The sequence below is a fragment of the Chiloscyllium plagiosum genome, unplaced genomic scaffold, assembly GCF_037043375.1.
Source record: "Chiloscyllium plagiosum isolate Xiang-an unplaced genomic scaffold, Cpla_swu_hap1 HiC_scaffold_42, whole genome shotgun sequence".
Taxonomy (NCBI): domain Eukaryota; kingdom Metazoa; phylum Chordata; class Chondrichthyes; order Orectolobiformes; family Hemiscylliidae; genus Chiloscyllium; species Chiloscyllium plagiosum.
The window spans coordinates 13,639,082-13,658,328 of NW_028270180.1; the positions used below are offsets into that span (position 1 = coordinate 13,639,082).

Genomic DNA, 19,247 nt, shown 5'->3' on the forward strand with positions numbered 1-19,247 from the left:
TAATACCCTAAAAGGAAACAGATGAGCTATTTCTGTGAGCATACTCTGCACAAAGTTGCTGCCATGTTTCCTACATTACATGTCAAAAAGCACATCATTGACTGTGATGTTGAATTGTTTTATAACTTTGAGCTGTGGCAGGGCCAATTTAGCATTGGCCTCATAATTATATTTTGAGTAAGTTACAATCAGGAGTCAATAATAGTTTCTGTAATATATGCAGTCCTGGTAAATTGATGAGTTCCCTGCTCAACAATAGCTGTAACACGGTGGAAGCTTCAGTCCCATCCACTTGTGTTATATTTGAATATAACAAGAGGTAGATCTCTAACCCACTGCACACTCTGCAGTATTGATTACCCATTGTAGAACTGGGATATTGCTCGCAGCTAATTACACAACATATTTAGTTGGCTTTTTTTTATTTGTAGTGCTCCACAGTGCGGCTCACGCAGTCAATATCTACACTTTCTCAGCCAACCCACTCAGCGTACTAGCCTGCCTATTTCCTGAGGCACTCTACGATGATGGGTAAGCTAAGTTCTTAATCAGAAAGAATTTCGAACATTGGAAATCAAGCCTGTTGCACCGCTCAGCAAAAGCATGGCCAATCAGATTTCGGTCTCAACCTCACTTCCCTGCTGACTCGCTCATCACCTTTAATTCCCTGATGCATGCTAATTTGATTTGATTTATTGTAGGCACATGTACCTAAGTACAGAGAAAAGCTTTGTTTTGTGAGCAGCGCAAGCAGATCATAGCGAACAAGGACTTATAGATCATAAGGTGCTTAGACAGAGCAAGGTATACAAGGTTATGGCTGCACAAGAGGGGGCAAGTAGCAAGATCAACATTAACAAGATCAATATTATTTGAAGTTCTCTATATCTCGAAGTTCTTTATATCCTGAAGTGATCTGTATCCCAAAGTGCTCTATATTCCAACACCCACAATACTACCAGGTTTCCCTATAGTAGCTCGACAGTGATCCTTATTCATATTACTTTTTTGTTACCATTTAAATTCTGTTTTTGGTATCCAATCGAAAAATCAGTCATTCATGCGATTGATTGATTCAAGTCAAGGTGAGATCTCCACTTTTGAAGTAGATGAGCATTGAATATACTTGATCTTTCTGGATCCATCAAATTCTTTCATCTGGTAAAGTCCCGGTCCATAGCTGTCAGAGAAACAAAGTCAAACCTGTAGTTAAAAACCTGAATGGCTAAAAGGCCAGGTATTTAAGAGCTGGGAGCAGGAGTAGGCCATCTGGCCCCTTGAGCATGCTCCGCCATTCAATAAGATCTTGGCCGATCTTTCCCCAGACTCAGCTCCACTTACCCGCCCGCTCACCATAACCCTTAATTCCTTCACTGTTCAAAACTCCATCTATCTTTGCTTTAAAAACATCAATGAGGTAACCTCAACTGCTTCACTGGAGGGGAATTCACAACCCTTTGGGTGAAGAAGTGCCTCCTCAACTCAGTCCTTAATCTGCTCCCCCCTTATTTTGAGGCTATGCCCCCTGCCAGTGGAAACAACCTTTCTGCTTCTGTCTTATCTTTTCCCTTCATTATTGTATATGTTTCTATAAGATGCTCCCTCCCATTCTTCAAAATTCCAATGAGAACAGTACCAATCTACTCAATTTCTCCTCATAAGCCAACTCTTTCAACTCCGGAATCACTCTAGAGAGCCTCCTCTGCACCCCCTCCAACACCTTACTGCATTTCATAACTGATGATGTCTCTTTTCTCCTGTAGGTCTGAAATTCCCTTGAAGTTTTACTGGTGGTTCTTTCAAAATATTACAGGTACTTGCATCCCCTCACCAAGGGGGTGAATTACTTCTCTAAAGGAAAATTTGTGCACAAACAGTAAGCTTGTGATACCATGTAATGTCTACTGTTGTGTTAACTGGTTATCATCCAAGTGATCTTCCTTAGATAAAAAGTGTTGACTGTGAGGATCATTAGAACCAAGTGTGCCATTCCTTGTCCACAAATATAGACTTAGCATTCAAAGTAATCTGATCTGCAAACCCAGGATGATTTTCTTCCTCTCCCAAGTTCAGGGGTCACACGTCACTAGGTTTTGATTCAACAGGTTTATTTGAAATTAAAAACTCTCAGAGCACTATTACTCCATTAGCTGAACCTGATGAAGGAGCAACACTACAAAAGCTTGTGATTTCAAATAAACCTGTTGGACTATAATCTGGTGTCATATGATTTCTGACCTTGTCCACCCCAGTCCAACACCGGCACCTCCACTCCTTTTCCAGGGTGCTATGTGAATTTTAATTATCTCAGGTAAAGTTAAAAATCACATCATGCCAGGTTATGGTCCGACAGGTTTATTTGAAAGCATAATCTTTCAGAGCGCTGCTCCTTCATCAGGTGCTAGTGCAAGTGCTTCCAAATAAATCTATTGGACTATAACCTACTGTGGTGAGATTTTTAACTTTGTCCTTCCCAATCCAACACTGGCACCTCCTTACATGGTCTGGCCTATCAGGCTCCAGGTCCAAGCCAATGTGGTTGGTTCTTAAATCCCCTCTGAAAAGGCCAATTGTACGAAGAATGAACTAAGGATAGGTCATTCTGTGCTACAAGCCTGCTCTGCCATTCAGTGCAACTATGGTTGATCTAACTCATTCAATGCAATTAAGAATGGACAACAAATGCTAGCCCGATCAGTAATACCCACATCCCATGAAAGAATAAAAAAGAAATCAGCTAAAGCTCAGCACAGCACTTAGATTTATAGTATGCTGTCGATCTCTCAGGGTGTCTGAGTTGCTATGGTTCCTTGCTCATTAATAGTTGGGAATTATGGATAATGATGGCAGCAATTCTGATGTTATTTCAATTATATGGCTTACCAGAATGTCTTGCCATTGGCGTGTGTTGGAAGGATTTGCAGCCTGTTTGGCTGCATTATGAATCCACCTTCCTTGATCCCCAAGCCCTTGAATGGGACTCAAATACAAAGCATCTGACTCAGCGACACTGATTCTCAGCTGCTGCGCCACAAAACCTCCTGTACATAAACTGCATGGCGGTAACAACTCCAATCCTCATTCCTGTCAACCCCCTATCTCCTCTGAGAGCAGCTGCTAATTTAACAACGACGAGCATTGCAATGGGTTACCTGGAACTGCAGACTCCACCATCTGGAAATTTAAGTTGTAACTGCCTGAAAGTCATTGAATTTGTGACCATGGGAAAAGGAAAGGAAATCTGAGCTGTTAGGTTGGGTTAATATTCATCTCCCGGCCCTTTGCTCAACCTAGTGTTTGCCATTGTTTCTCCTGGATTACGGTAGACTTACAAGAAATTAATAGTCTCTGTCAGAAGTGCTGAGTCATGCATTATTGAGGAGTAATCCATCAGTCAGAACCTTAATAGGCGGTCATGATATTTATATTGTTTTTCAGGGATGACTGGAGTGCTTCTCCTCTTTTTCTTCTCAATTCTGCACGTCTTTGCCCTGCATCATTTTCGGCGCATTAGCTTCAGAGCGTTCTGGGTGTCCCACCATCTCTACATAGCGATATATGTCTTGGTAAGGAGATATCTTTAGAACTTCACAAGAGTGTCTACAGGTCCTAGTGAAAAATCACATTGGAATCAAAGGTTAGGTTAGTTTGAATGTGAGATTTGTTGAATGCCCATTTACGAATGTGGCGTAGTAATGGAATGACTGTGGTACTGAGTGAGCCACCCTGAGGCTGGGGCAAGTTCATAAATGTTTTTCGTTTGCAACTTGGTATCAAAAGTAGATCATGCAAGCATCCAAAGTGTGAGTAATAGAAACCAACTGATTCATTCATATCCTCAGGGAAGCAGATCTGCTACCTCTGCTCAAACTAGCCTGTGGTTCATTCTCGAGCCATATAACACTATGTAACCTTGAATTTCCTCTAAAGTGGTCTGGCACGCCAATTAGTTAACAAAACAATCGCAAGAAAGGCTGCCAAGCACCCACTGCCTCAGGGCTTTTAAGGATCAATAAAAATATGACCTTAATTGTGTCTTCTGCATTTTGATAATGGCTAACCAAAACAATTTCAAAATTACAGGAACAATGCTTACATTTTTGATTCACATCATGAGCGGATAAATGTGCCCACTGTCAGTGGGAAAGCCTATCCTCATTTTCCAATCTTTAAAATGTACTGTCATTGAATTTGATTCAATATTTATTTATTTTAAGCAGCTCTCCTCTGCAACTTTATGATTTTTTTTTCTTTTCCTGCCTACTTTCTATTCTCCTTTCCCTTCTCTGAGACATGGTTCCACCTATGGACGTTACCTTGTTCCTCAGCACAGTGGCTAGTTTTGATGTGTGGGCCCTTCAGGAAAATAGTAGTCAGCTATTTGCAGTGATGATGGATGGGAAGCATTCAACCTTTTATTCTTAACTGAACATCTGCCCAAGCAGCATTGTGTATGCGTCAAAAAGGCTTAATACAGGCAGTCCCTGGGTTCCATTCTGGAGTTTGATTGCTAGTTCATTTGTACGCAAGTTGGAACACAGTGCAGGATTACGTTAAATGAAAGAAATGTTCATATGACAGGTCTTTGAAATTACACCCTTTTTATGGGATCATATTCATAAGTACAGGCATTTGTAAGTCAGATGTTCATAAATCACTCGACTTGATTGAGTACAGTAAGCAGCACTCCCTGAGGGACTCAGTCAGTGTAAAGAAGGAGTTTGTAGGAAACAGACCAGAGCTAGTGTGCTGTGAATCTCTGAAATAATGAGGGTCATATTCATGCCAACTGTAAGTGGTTGCAGTTCTACAATAAACTGCATATTGTTTGCTCGACAAAGCTCTTCGAGGGCAGAGAGATAGATATCCTAATCCACTATTTTAGGCTTTAAAGAACCCATGCACAACAAGGCTCACTGGTCTATAGTTCCCTGGCTTGTCCTTACCGCCCTTCTTAAACAGTGGCATCACATTAAACAACGTCCAGTCTTCCGGCACCTCACCTGTGACTATTGATGATACAAATATCTCAGAAAGAGGCCCAGCAATCACTCCTCTAGCTTCCCACAGAGTTCTAGGGTACACCTGATCAGGTTCTGGGGATTTATTCACCTTTATGCATTTCAAGATATCCAGCACTTCCTCCTCTGTAATATGGACATTTTGCAAGGTTCCACCATCTGTTTCGCTACTTTCTACATCTTCCATATCCGTTTCCACAGTAAATACTGATGTAAAATACTCGTTTAGTATCTCCCCCATTTTCTGTGGCTCAACACAAAGGCTACCTTGCAGATCTTTGAGGGGCCCTATTCTCGCCCCAGTTACCCTTTTGTCCTGAATGTATTTGTAAAATCCCTTTGGATTCTCCTTAACTCTATTTGCCAAATCTATTTCATGTTCCCTTTTTGCCCTCCTGATTTCCCTCTTTGGTATACTCCTTCTGCCTTTATACTCTTCTAAGGATTCACTCGATCTATCCTGTCTATACCTGACATAGGCTTCCTTCTTTTTCTTAACCAAACCCTCAATTTCTTTAGTTATCCAGCATTCCCTATACCTACCAGCCTTTCCTTTCACCCTAACAGGAATATAGTTTCTCTGCATTGTCGTTATCTCATTTCTGAAGGCTTCCCATTTTCCAGCTGTCCCTTTACCTGCGAATATCTGCCTCCAATCAGCTTTTGAAAGTTCTTGCCTGATACCGTCAAAATTGGCCTTTCTCCAATTTAGAACTTCAACTTTTTGATCTGGTCTATCCTTATCCATCACTATTTTAAAATGAATAGAATTATGGTCACTGGCCCCAAAGTGCTCCCCCATTGACACCTCAGTCATCTGGGAGAAAGTGAGGACTGCAGATGCTGGAGATCAGAGCTGGAAATGTGTTGCTGGAAAAGTGCAGCAGGTCAGGCAGCATCCAAGGAGCAGGAGAATCAACGTTTTGGGCATGAACCCTTTTGAAGAAGGGCTAATGCCCGAAACATCGATTCTCCTGCTCCTTGGATGCTGCCTGACCTGCTGCGCTTTTCCAGCAACACATTTTCACCTCAGTCACCTGCCCTGCCTTATTTCCCAAGAGTAGGTCAAGTTTTGCACCTTCTCTAGTAGTTACATCCACATAGTGAATCAGAAAATTGTCTTGTACGCACTTAACAAATTCCTCTCCATCTAAACCCTTAACACAATGGCAGTCCCAGTCTATGTTCGGAAAGTTAAAATCCCCAACCATAATCACCCTATTGTTCTTACAGATAGCTGAGATCGCCTTACAATTTCATCTTGGGCAAGTTATTGGAGGGAATCCTAAGGGACAGGATGTATATGTATTTGGAAAGGCAAGGACTGATTAGGAATAGTCAACATGGCTCTGTGTATGGGAAATCATATCTCATAAATTTGATTGAGTTTTTTGAAGAAGTAACAAAGAAGATTGATGAGGGCAGAGCGGCAGATGTGAACGATATTGACTTCAGTAAGGTGTTCGACAAGGTTCCCCATGGGAGACTGATTAGCAAGGTTAGATCTCATGGAATAAAGGAAGAACGAGCCATTTGGATACAGGACTGGCTCAAAAGTAGAAGACAGAGGGTGATGGTGGGGGGTTGTTTTTCAGACTGGATGCCTGTGACCAGTGCAGTGCCACAAAGATCGGTGCTGGGTCCTCTACTTTTGTCATTTACATAAATGATTTGGATGTGAGCATAAGAGGTACAGTTAGTAAGTTTGCAAATGACACCAAAATTGGTGGTGTAGTGGACAGTGAAGAAGGTTACCTCAGATTACAACAGGATCTTGACCAGATGGGCCAATGGGCTGAGAAGTGACAGATGGAGTTTAATTCAGATAAATGTGAGGTGCTACAATTTGAGAAAGCAAATCTTAGCAGGACTTATACACTTCATGGTAAGGTCCTAGGGAGTGTTGCTAAACAAAGAGACCTTGGAGTACAGGTTCATAGCTCCTTGAAAGTGGAGTCGCCGGTAGATAGGAGGGTGAAGAAGGCGTTTGGTATGCTTTCCTTTATTGGTCAGAGTATTGAGTACAGGAGTTGGAAGGCCATGTTGCAGCTGTACAGGACATTGGTTAGGCCACTGTTGGAATATTGCGTGCAATTCTGGTCTCCTTCCTATCGGAACGATGTTGTGAAACTTGAAACGGTTAAGAAAAGATTTACAAGGATGTTGCCAGGGTTGGAGGATTTGAGCTATGGGGAGAGGCTGAACAGGCTGGGGCTGTTTTCCCTGGAGCGTCAGAGGCTGAGGGGTGACCTTATAGAGGTTTAAGAAATTATAAGGCGCATGGATAGGATAAATAGACAAAGTCTTTTCCCTGGGGTTGGGGGAGTCCAGAACTAGAGGACATAGGTTTAGGGTAAGAGGGGAAAGATATAAAAGAGACCTACGGGGCAGCTTTTTCACACAGAGGATGGTACATGTATAGAATGAGCTGCCAGAGGATGTAGTGGAGGCTGGTACAATTGCAACATTTAAAAGGCATTTGGATGGGTATATGAATAGGAAGGGTTTGGAGGGAAAAAATCAAGGTAAAAACAATGACTGCAGATGCTGGAAACCAGATTCTGGATTAGTGGTGCTGGAAGAGCACAGCAGTTCAGGCAGCATCCAAGGTGCAGCGAAATCGACGTTTCGGGTTTGGAGGGATATGGGCCGGGTGCTGGCAGGTGGGACTAGATCGGGTTGCGATATCTGGTCGGCATGGACGGGTTGGACTGAAGGGTCTGTTTCTGTGCTGTACATCTCTATGACTCTATGACTATAAGCAGTGATCCTTTTTGCAAGGGGAGGAACTCTGAGCAATGTTCTCCAGACCCCATGGCTATTGACACCCACTGCATTGCTTCAAACACGAATAATTAATGTAGACTTCTGATTAAACCTACAACTTTCCTATATTTTATGGATCAATAAAATATGTCTTTAAGCACCTCCCAGGTCTCTTGTGGAGTCTTGTTTTACCATTCTGTTAAAATTGCCCTGAGACTCTTCTTGTAATAGGAAGCTAACTCTCCTTCTAAGATTTTACCAACCAGTAACATCTGCCCATCCTCTTTCCAGTCATGTGGCTAAGTTTGTTCTTTACCAGACAATAGTTAATGTGCATGCATGTGACAAAAATCCATAGAGTTTAGAAATTTGCTTCCCGTTCACCTTCTCAGCTCCTACTAATATGTGTCGTCTATTGTATTGGTATTAATTAGTGGCAATTAAATTACTCATATTTCAGTGTGACTGGTATTCATTTTCAAGCCATGGTTTGTGAGCTGGAAACAAACAAAAGGGGTGACTCAGTCGACCAAGAACTTGCCAGAATTGCAGGCAACAGTACAAGTACTTAGTGAAGCTGCAGTCAAAAGTTCATGGTCTAATGGTTTATTTATAGCTGCCCTGGCACTAAGGATCACTAAGAACAGGACCCCTCTGACATTTAATTACATCACCTTGTTTGCAGTATCTAAGGAATCAGTCCATAATTGCAGAATAATCTAAACAACAGGTGTGAAGGACATTAACAGTGCCAAATGAAAATGAATGTGAGCATGAGAAATATATTACACAGTGGAAAGAGTGTGTAATATTTTTCACAGAATGGCGAGCAGGTATTTTAAGAGTTGGCTGCCCATAACATTTACAGAGATAATTTTTCGGTCCATAATGTGGTTGAGACACCCCAGATCATATTCACACGTCACAGAGACACGGTTAAAGTGTTGGAGTTCATCCATGGAGCCAGAGTTGCTGTGGGAATGTACACTTTTACGTGGTCTGGAGCTGTGGATAATGACAGTAGGGGCTTCGACTTCCTTTCCAGCACAAGGCTGTGCAGGAATTGCTCCTGCACTCCCCACCTGTCACTGATAGGTTGTAAGTATTAGCAGACTGACATTCAACACCTTTTGGCTTTGTTGTGAATCTGGTTTTCCGAGCCATCAAATTCTCGTGTGGAACTCAAACCCAGGACACAGAAGCAGGGCCCCTACCCATCGCACCAGAAGACTCAAAGACTATTGTTGTCCTACGGGCAATTGGAACCCTCAGTCAATAACATAAATGTTGCCAGACTTCAAGGAGACCTTCAGAGTGACTTTGCAACAAATTCCTTGACCATTTGAGAGTTGAGAAAGCAGGACATGGTGGGGTAGACACTTTTTATCCATCCGTCACAGTGTCAAGTTCATCTTAGTTGATTTTACTTGAGGTTTTACCTGAATGTTTATGGAGCTGGCTTCAAGAAGGACATTAGAATTTGTTTGATGATCTAACCAGAGAATGCAGCAAAGACATTGTTGGGGGAATTTATCTAGATTGGATAGCAATCTCCTGTTAAAACATGTCATCAGCCATAATTGACTCCAATCAAATTGGCAGCCATATTGTTGCAGAAGTCTTTTAGTCTTCATAAATTAGACCGTCTGCTACTTTGCATAGTCAAGTTTGGAAAGATTAGGAGCAATGAGTGGTAAATCAAGAAGTCGTGCATTGCAGACATTGGGCTTGGGCTCTTTACAGTCTGTTGGTTGCAAGAGGAACACAGTAAGGCATTTCAGAGATTCGAGGTCGGGGGAAAGAATGTTTAATATTTCTCAACTACAATGCGAGAAGGGGGAAAATGATGTACATAAAGTTTATGAGAAACGATAAGTCAAAACTCAGATCTTCATTGCTCCATCAATCTAAGGAGAGAAAGTATGTGATTATGTGGAGACAATGAGTGAGAGAGAAAGTGACATTGGTGGGAAGAGACGAAATAGAGTGCTGGCCAGAAATGTGAAAACATAAATAGGATCAAAGGAGTAAAATCAACTCTAGAAATAGACACATCTGCATCTTTTTGAAACAGATCCTTTTACACGGCAGTGCTGCTCTCCTTCAGCCGCAAAGATTCCATGTGTATTTTATCATCCCCACCCTCTTCTTTGTTGGAGACAAGTTCGTAAGCTACAGCAGGAAGAAGATCGAGATTCCAGTCGTCAAAGCCGAGCTTCTGCCATCAGGTAGGGCTTCCAATTGAATACAATATTATGAAGCAATCCCACGTGTCACATATTACAGGCTTTCTTTACCTCCATTTGATGCCTCCAGTCTCTGAGGCCCCACTCTGTCTGGTGGTGCTACCAAGGCCTCAGAGCTAGAGGAATCAATTGCACGTGTCATCACAGCTCAGCTCGAGTCGGAAGACTGTGGGTTCAAACCCTGGGCCCAGTATTTCCTCTTTTGTACCTGACAGTGCTAAGTCCTGCAGGCAGCGTGCCAGGCAATCCCAAGTTGCCGACGGCTTATAAGTAGTGTTCCCTCTGATTTTCTTTCCAGTTGTGCAACCCTCAGAGATCCATGTGGGGCAGTGACTTCGGGATGGCCATGATCGGGTCCTTCAGGGAGGGAAACGGTGGCCCGGTGGTTAGCATTGCTGCCTCCCAGCGCCAGGGACCTAGGTTCGATTCCAAGGATGTGCAGGTTAGATGGATTGGTCATGCTAAATTGTCCATAGTGTTTGAGGATGTGTTGATTGGGTGCGTAATGTAGGGGAATGGATCTGGGTGGATTCCTCTTCAGAGGGTTGGTGTGGACGTATTGGGTCATGGGGCCTGTTTCCACACTGTAGGAAATCAATGGAAAAAACTCCATGAAATGGCCCACCTTACCTGGTCTGGCCTACATGTGACTCCAGCCTCACTGCAATGTGCTTGACTCTCAGACCTATCTATAATCAGTTCTGAGGAACGGTCACTGGATCTGAAATGTTAGCTCTGATTTGCTTCCACAGACGCTGCCAGATCTTCTGAGTTTTCCCAGCATTTTCTGTTCTTGTTGCTGATTCTCAGTATCTTCAATTCTTTGGGGTTGCTTTTAGTTGACTCTTGACTGCCCTCTGGGTCTTTAGGGATGGGTAATAAATGCTGGCACTGACCAGCAACACCCTCACCTGTGAATGAATTCTAAAGAGGAAAAAAGAACAGGAACTGCAGCACCTGTGGAGAAAGAAACAGACTTGACACTTCAGGCCGATGACTGTTTAGTTCCGCCAAGATGTGAACCAGTAACTAGTTTTCTCTGAGTCAACCTCCATTTTGAGACCCCCATGCTGTCTGGTGGGGCTGCCAAGGTTTCAGAGCTAGAGGAAGCTTTTTATTAATGTCAAAGTACACTTAATTCACATCCTTTACAGACATAGACAGTAACAAATGCTACTTGGTTCCGTTCAGAGGCATATCAAGGAAACAAGCAAACATTGGAGTTTGACTCTATCCAAACAAACCAAAGTCATCTCTTACTTGAACCAGACCATATTTACATGTATTTGAGGCAGCTGGAGGGTCAGAGCTAGAGGAGGCATTAGGGTTGAGAACGGCCCGTCATTATGCAGCAAGCTCGAGGCAGCCAGTTCTCGGATTATTGTCAAGTGTTCTCACTCTCAGCGAGTTTGAGCACAAGACCACAAATGGGGATGGGTGAGGCCCAAAGCCGTAGTGAAACCCAGCCCTAATGGCTCAAAGGCAATGTGGTCCAGCAGAGACACTGTTGGACCTGGACTGAAACTCCCTGTGACCTGTAGCAAACTCCAAAGAAATTCCAATTCCCAAAACATCACCACTTCCCATTCCCCAACCAGCAGCACTCCCCATTCCCCAAACAGGAAGACTTCCCATTCCCCAAACATCACTACTTCCCATTCCCCAAACAACAACGCTTCCCATTCCCCAAACATCACCACCCCCCAGTCCCCAAACAGCACCACTCCCCATTCCTGAAACATCACCACTTCCCATTCCCCAAACAATACCACTCCCCATACCCCAAACATCATCACTCCCCATTCCCCAAACAACAATGCTTCCCATTCCCCAAGCATCACCACTTCCCATTCCCCAAACATCACCACTTCCCATACCCCAAACAGCAGCACTTCCCATTCCCCTAACATCACCACTTCCCATACCCGAAACATCACCATTCCACATTCCCCAAACATCACCACTCCCCATTCCCCAAACAACAACACTTCCCATTCCCCAAGCATCACCACTTCCCATTCCCCGAACATCACCACTTCCCATACCCCAAACAGCAGCACTTCCCATTCCCCTAACATCACCACTCCCCATTCCACAAACAACAACGTTTCCCATTCCCCAAGCATCACCACTCCCCATTCCCCAAACATCACCACTCCCCATTCCCCAAACAGCACTTCTTCCCATTCCCCAAACATCACCACTTCCCATACCTCAAACATCACTACTTCCCATTCCCCAAACAACAACGCTTCCCATTCCCCAAACATCACCACACCCCATTCCCCAAACATCACCATTCCCCATTCCCCAAACATCACCACTTCCCATTCCCCAAACATCACCACTTCCCATTCCCCAAACATCACCACTCCCCATTCCCCAAACATCACCATTTCCCATACCCCAAACATCACCACTTCCCATTCCCCAAACAGCACTTCTTCCCATTCCCCAAACAACAACGCTTCCCATTCTCCAAACATCACCACTCCCCATTCCCCAAACAGCATTTCTTCCCATTCCCCAAACATCACCACTTCCCATACCCCAAACATCACTACTTCCCATTCCCCAAACAACAACGCTTCCCATTCCCCAGACATCACCACACCCCATTCCCCAAACATCACCATTTCCCATTCCCCAAACATCACCGCTTCCCAGTCCCCTAACAGCACTTCTTCCAATTCCCCAAACATCACCACTTCCCATTCCCCAAACAACAACGCTTCCCATTCCCCAAACAGCGGCACTTCCCATTCCCCAAACATCACCACTCCCCATACCCCAAACATCACCACTTCCCATTCCCCAAACATCACCACTCCCCATACCCCAAACATCACCACTTCCCATTCCCCAAACAGCAGCACTTCCCATTCCCCTAACAGCACTTCTTCCCATTCCCCAAACAACAGCACTTCCCATGTAAATGTGCCATTCCCACCAGCTTGTGAAGTCTCTGAATGTGGGTTTGCCAGTTCGGGCACTGGTCTGGGACATCGGAATTCCATTTACACCAGGTATTTCATTGACCACAAAAGCCTGTTGCTATCAACACCAAAACGATGTGGCCTTTCATGGAGTCATACAACAGAGAAGAAGGCTCTTCAGTCCAACTCATCTGTGCTGACCAGGTTCCCTACACCGAACTAGTGCCATGTGCCTGCATTTGGCCCATATCCGTCTGAACTTTTCCTATCCATATACATGTCCAAATGTCTTTTAAATGTTGTAAATTTACCTGCCTCTACCAGCTCGTTCCATATATGCACCACCTTCTGTGTGAAAAAGTTGCCTCCGGTCCCTTTTAAATCTTTTCCCTCTCACCTCAACTCATGCCCTCTAGGTTTGGACTCCCCTACCCTGGGGAAAAGACTTATTCACTTTATCTATGTCCCTCATGACTTTATAAACCTCTATAAGATCACCTCTCAGCCTCGTACACTGTAGGGAGAGAAGTCTCAGCCTATCCAGCCTCTTCTTATAATTCAATCCGTCTGGTCTGGTAACATCCTTATAAATCTTTTTTACATCTTTTCCAGTTTAATAATATGTAGCTGGGTGACCAGAATTGTACACAGTACTCTAAATATGACTTTATCAATACAGCTATAACATGATGCCCCAAATCCTGTACGCAATACTCTGACCGATGAAGCAAGTATGCCAAATGCCTTCTGCATCACCCTATCTACGTGACACCACTTTCAAGGAATATGTACTTGCATCCTGAGGTTGGTCTGTTCGACAGCACTTTCCAGGGTCCTACCATTAACTGTGTCAGTCCTGCTGTGGTTTGCCTTACCAAACGACTCTGGCAAATAACCTGTTGCATTTTTCTTTGTAGGGGTTACTAATCTTGAATTTAAACGCCCGAGAGATTTTGAATATAAATCCGGTCAGTGGGTACGTATAGCAAGCCTTGCTTTGGGAACGAATGAGTACCATCCTTTCACTCTGACTTCAGCTCCGCACGAAGACACCCTCAGCCTTCACATCAGGGCAGTAGGACCATGGACAATTCGATTACGGGAAACCTACTCTCCAGAAAATATATCGCTTCTCGGTAGATACCCCAAGGTAGGGAGAATGTAGAGATTTCTATCAGCAATAAATGTAATTTTATTTGGAATGTAATTGTCATTGTTTCTGTGTGCCAAGCTGAGTGGCATCATTGCAACAATGGATCACTTCTTGTTGTCTTTGATGTCACTTCCTTAGGGAAACACTTCTACACACAAAGGATGATAAATGCTTGCAACTCTATTCCACAAACTGCAGCACATATTGGATTAGAGGATAAATCTGAGATAGATAGATTTTTGTTAAGCAAAGTTATTCAGGGATATGGCAGGTATATGGAATTAGGTCACAGATTAGTCATGATCTCACTGAATGAAGGGACAGGTTTGAGGGGGTGAAAGGTCTACCCCCATTCTTGTGTTCCTTCACTGTCTCTCTTTTAATCCACCTGATGATGATTAGGCTCAATCCTCCCGCACTGTCACCTTTCAGTATTATTTCAGAATTATCATGAACTTCGTTCAGCCTTTCTTCATCCAGCTTACCCTCAGGATTCTTCTTGTGGATCTCATTCTGAAACTGGCCATTTGCTTCCACCTTCTCCATGTTCCAAGTGTCCCCAGAATGTTGCTAATTAATTTGCTGCCAAATGCTTTGCAACATCCTGAGGACATGATGGGCAATGTCCAAAACAAGTTATTTCTTTGACCGTCCTTTGTCCGTCTTAGGACATTTATAGCAGGACTAGACCCTGAGTATCTCCACTACAAATCTTGCCACCTAGACTGCCAGACAACACCACTCTGAGAATCACATTATCTCTCTCTATAAAGAGTTGTTGCCACTTTGAAAGTATCCTCTCTACACTGGCTGTCTGTTAGCCATTGGCTCATAATGAAGTGACACAATCCCTGGAGACTATGATCAATTTAGCATGGCCAATCCACCTAACCTGCACATCTTAGGACTGTGGGAGGAAATCAGAGCACCCGGAGGAAACCCACGCAGACACGGGGAGAATGTGCAATCTCCACACAGACAGGTGCCCAATGTTGGAATTGGACCCATGTCCCTAGCACTGTGAGGCAGCAGAGCTAGCCACTGAGCCACTGAGTCACCCATGTTTGTTAGATGCTCCTTCCCTCCTATACATGACATGACAGCACAGGAGGAGGTTACTTGACCCAAGATGCATGTACTGGCTCTTTGACTCTCACTTCCTTACTTTCTCTCTATACTCCGTCAAATATTGTTTTATCTTGTAATTATATAGTGATACAATTATTACTTAGTGGATTATCAAGTCTAGTGACATAACTTGAAGCAGTAGTCATATATAAGCAGTGGCTCTAGGGGCAGCACGGTGACTCAGAGGTTAGCACTGCTGCTTCACAGCACCAGGGACCTGGGTTCAATTCCATCCACGGGCGACTGTCTGTGTGGAGTTTGCACACTCTCCCCATGTCTGCGTGTGTTTCCTCCCACAATCGAAAGCTGTGTAGGTCAGGTGAATTGGCTATGCTAAATTGCCCATAGTGCTAGGTGTATTAGTCAGTGGTAAATATAGGGTAGGGAAATGGATTTTGTTGGGTTACTCTTCAGAGGGTCGGTGTGGACCTATTGGGCCAAATGGCCTGTTTCCACACTGTGGGGAATCTAATCTAAACTGGTTCCACTTACAAGTAGATTTGATCCATTTACAACACCATAGGGGCTACAAAAGCAGGTCAGAGCAACTCAACTCCTGATGTTCCAAAGCCTGCCCACGATTTACAAGACTCAGGTCAGGAGTAAGACAGAATACCCCCCATTTGCCTGGATGGGTTCAGTACCAGCAACACTTAGAGGTTTGATATCATCCAGGACAAAGCAGCTGGCTTTATTGGCATTGCATCCACAAACATTCACTCCCTCCACCACCAACGCACAGTAACAGCAGCGAGTACTATCTACTGCAGAAATTCACCAAAGCCCTCAGATATTACCTTCCAAACCCACTACCATTCCCATCGAGAAGGATAAATTCAGTTGATTCATGGAGCACCACCACCTGCAAGTTCCCTTCTAAGTCACTCACCAGCCTGACTTGGAAATGTATGTATTCCTTGTTTGTCACTGGGTCAAAATCCTGGAATTCCCTCCCTTGAGGCATTGTGGGTATACCTACAGCATATGGACTTCAGCAGTTCAAGCATGCAGTTTCTCACCATCTTCTCAAGGGCAACTAGGGGTAGGTCATAAATACTGGTCCAACCAGTATCACCAAGTCATGAGTGAACATTAAAAAAATCTCATTCAGCATCTCTCTGACAACTTTGTGGAACGTCAGTCATTTCAAGCATAACTAAGTTTATTTTCAGCTCCAGCAGTCACGAAATCCTAGTACAACCTTTTGTCCTCCAACTTGGCACATTAATCACCCACGATTAACAAGTGATGGAAGTTTCAGCATGTGTTTACAGACAACTCGTAAATGTGAATAAGCTGATGGGTCATCCGCAGTAACCCATGGTGCCATGAATGAGATATTTTCAATGGGATAGAGACCTTCCAAGACAAAATAAAAAAATGTTTTGTTCCTCTCTTTATTAAATCCACCAGGTTATACCTAAAAGTAGTGTGGAAACTATTCATTACTGTCCAGCTAATAACACAGTTGTGGTCTTGTCATTGTTTGTGGTCTTAGCTATCAGCTGTACCTCAGTTAGTAACCTCTGAGTGACAAGATTCTATGTTCCATTCAAGCTCAGGACTTGATGTAAAAATCAAGGCTGTTACTCTGAGGGGGTGCTGCACAGTCAGAGATGCTGTTTCTCACAAGGTCTGTTGAGCAGAGACTCCATCTACCTTCTTAGATAAATGTGGAGGATCTCATGGCACCTTTTCAAAGAATAGCAGGAGTGATCTCTCCAGTTGTCATCACCAATATCTATACCTCAATCAAAATCACAAAAGAATGTGATGGAATATTATTCACTTGCTTGTCTGAAACATCAACATCACTCAAGGACCTTGACATCATCTGGGACAAAATAGCAAATTGGAACAGCACCCCATCCACCTCCTCAAACATTCATTGTCTCCATGACATCACAGCAGGGTGTACAATCTACAAGATGCACTGCAGGAACTCAGCAAGTCTGCTTCAGTAGCACCCTCCAAACCCACGATCTCAACCACGTAGAGGGGCAAGGGAAGCAGGTACAAGGAAACATCACCCCCCTGGAAGTTTCCTTTGAAACCACCCTCTGCTCTGCCATGGAACAATATCGCCATTCCTTTATTGTCACTGGGTCAAAATCCCAGAAATCCCTCTGTGATCTGTGATGGTACTCCGCAAATACCTCTCCCAAATAAACCGCAAACGATCAAGAAGATCACTCGCCTTTACCTTCTCCAGGGCCGTTATGAGTAGGCAATGAATGGGGACCTTGCAGGTTACACCCATTTCTGTGGAGGAACAAAAGAAAGTTCTGGGGCCTTTTGTGATAGCTCGAGGCTACCTCGAGGCTAAGAGGCCTGTGTTCAAGTCCCACCTGCTCCAGAGATGTCTAATAACATCTCTAATTAGAAAATATCTAACAGAAAGTCCTGGGGGCTCTTGCGGTGCAGTGGTAGTGTCCCTATCTCTGGACTAAGAGGCCCAGGTTCAAGTGCCACCTGCTCCCACCTGTCCCATCAACTCTGAATGGGTTGCCTTAGAAATACCTAAAAGAAGGTTCTGTGCTAGCACCATGTGAATTAAAATTGCCATGTGAAATGGAAAGGGTATGATAACCTGAATATAGGGCAGACAATTTAATCATTTGTATTAACAATGGGATTTAAGCGACAGCAGCTCTGGACGGTTTCAGGAGTGCTTGGCTTTGCCATGGTGCAGGAGAGGGATGGGGAAAGAGTTCTTGTGTTCGCAGTACATTGTGGCGTTACAAATGCATTCCTGAAAACCCAGCAGTTCAGCAATTCTATAGCAAGGGTAAGTGGGGAATATCAGCGAAGAGAGATGTGTCATGATGCAACTGGATATCTCACTGCAGCTATTATGATTGTATTTCTTCTGGAAAATGGCAAGAGTTTTGCCCATGATGTACAGAAGGAAAACACAAATTCCAATTCATTGCAAATTATTTTCCGCAGCACATTTATATGGCACCTTTAATGTAGCAAAATTAAATATTTCACAGACATGATACAGAACAAAATTTGAATTGAGCCACATAAACAGACATTAATACAGACATCCAAATTTTTGGTCATACCAAGGGCATTCATAGTGTGAGTTTAACTATAATGCTGTATCTAAGACCAAACCTGACACAGACTTTTACTCCCCTTAGATCTATCTGGATGGACCTTTTGGTGAGGGTCACCAAGAATGGAACAAGTTCGAGGTGTCTGTTCTGGTAGGAGGAGGGATTGGTGTAACTCCGTTTGCATCTATCCTCAAAGACCTTGTCTTCAAGTCAACAACCAACAGCAAAATATTATGTAAGAAGGTAAACTGGCCTAAATGTGTCCTGATCCATTTTTAAACGTGACGCAGCCTTTGAATAAGAGCAGCGGGCATCCCTATGCCAGATTCCTCTCCTTCACTGCCTCTTATCGATCCACTGATCCATTTGACTGGCAATTAGTAATCATGTGTATGCCTGATGAGAGAGAGTGTGCCAACCACTAAGTGAGCAGAAAGGCCATAACAATCACAGCCTGTTGCACATTTATGCAAGACACCCAAGATTAGAAACACGGACAGCTCTCAGGAGCAGGTTAAGTGGTGAAATGCTTGCTCCTTTGCCTTCCTTCATTCCAAACACACTGAGGTCAGTTTTTGTAGTCGAATGACATTGTAGTTATGTTGCCAGAATAGCAATCCAGAGGCACAAACTATCCTACCGTGGAAATTTAAATTCTCAATTATATAAAGGGAGGAATGGCGATCAGGAAACTTCTGGACTGTTGTGAAATAACGCCAAATTCACCAATGTCCTTTAGGGAGGGAACTATGCCATCTGTGCCTGCGCTGACCTACATGTGACTCCAGGCCCATACTAATACAGTCAACTACTCAGAAGCCCATGCAGTTATGTTTAAGAATGTGGCTTATTACTGAATTGAATTGAATTTATTGTCACATATGTACCGAGGCACAGTGAAAAGCTTAATCTTGCAAGCAATACAGGCAGAT

The 19,247-nt window shown here is 43.7% G+C and overlaps 1 protein-coding gene across 1 annotated transcript in view; it reads left to right on the plus strand.

The window, feature by feature from the left end:
* Nucleotides 1-19,247, plus strand: part of LOC122542470 (dual oxidase 1-like) — a 119,855-nt gene that overhangs the window by 89,705 nt on the left and 10,903 nt on the right. Inside the window, exons 26-31 of the mRNA XM_043680203.2 lie at nt 432-531; nt 1,764-1,813; nt 3,439-3,566; nt 9,862-10,015; nt 13,887-14,119; nt 18,400-18,558. Coding sequence (XP_043536138.1) covers nt 432-531; nt 1,764-1,813; nt 3,439-3,566; nt 9,862-10,015; nt 13,887-14,119; nt 18,400-18,558 — 824 coding nt within the window. The remainder of the gene's footprint in view (nt 1-431; nt 532-1,763; nt 1,814-3,438; nt 3,567-9,861; nt 10,016-13,886; nt 14,120-18,399; nt 18,559-19,247) is intronic.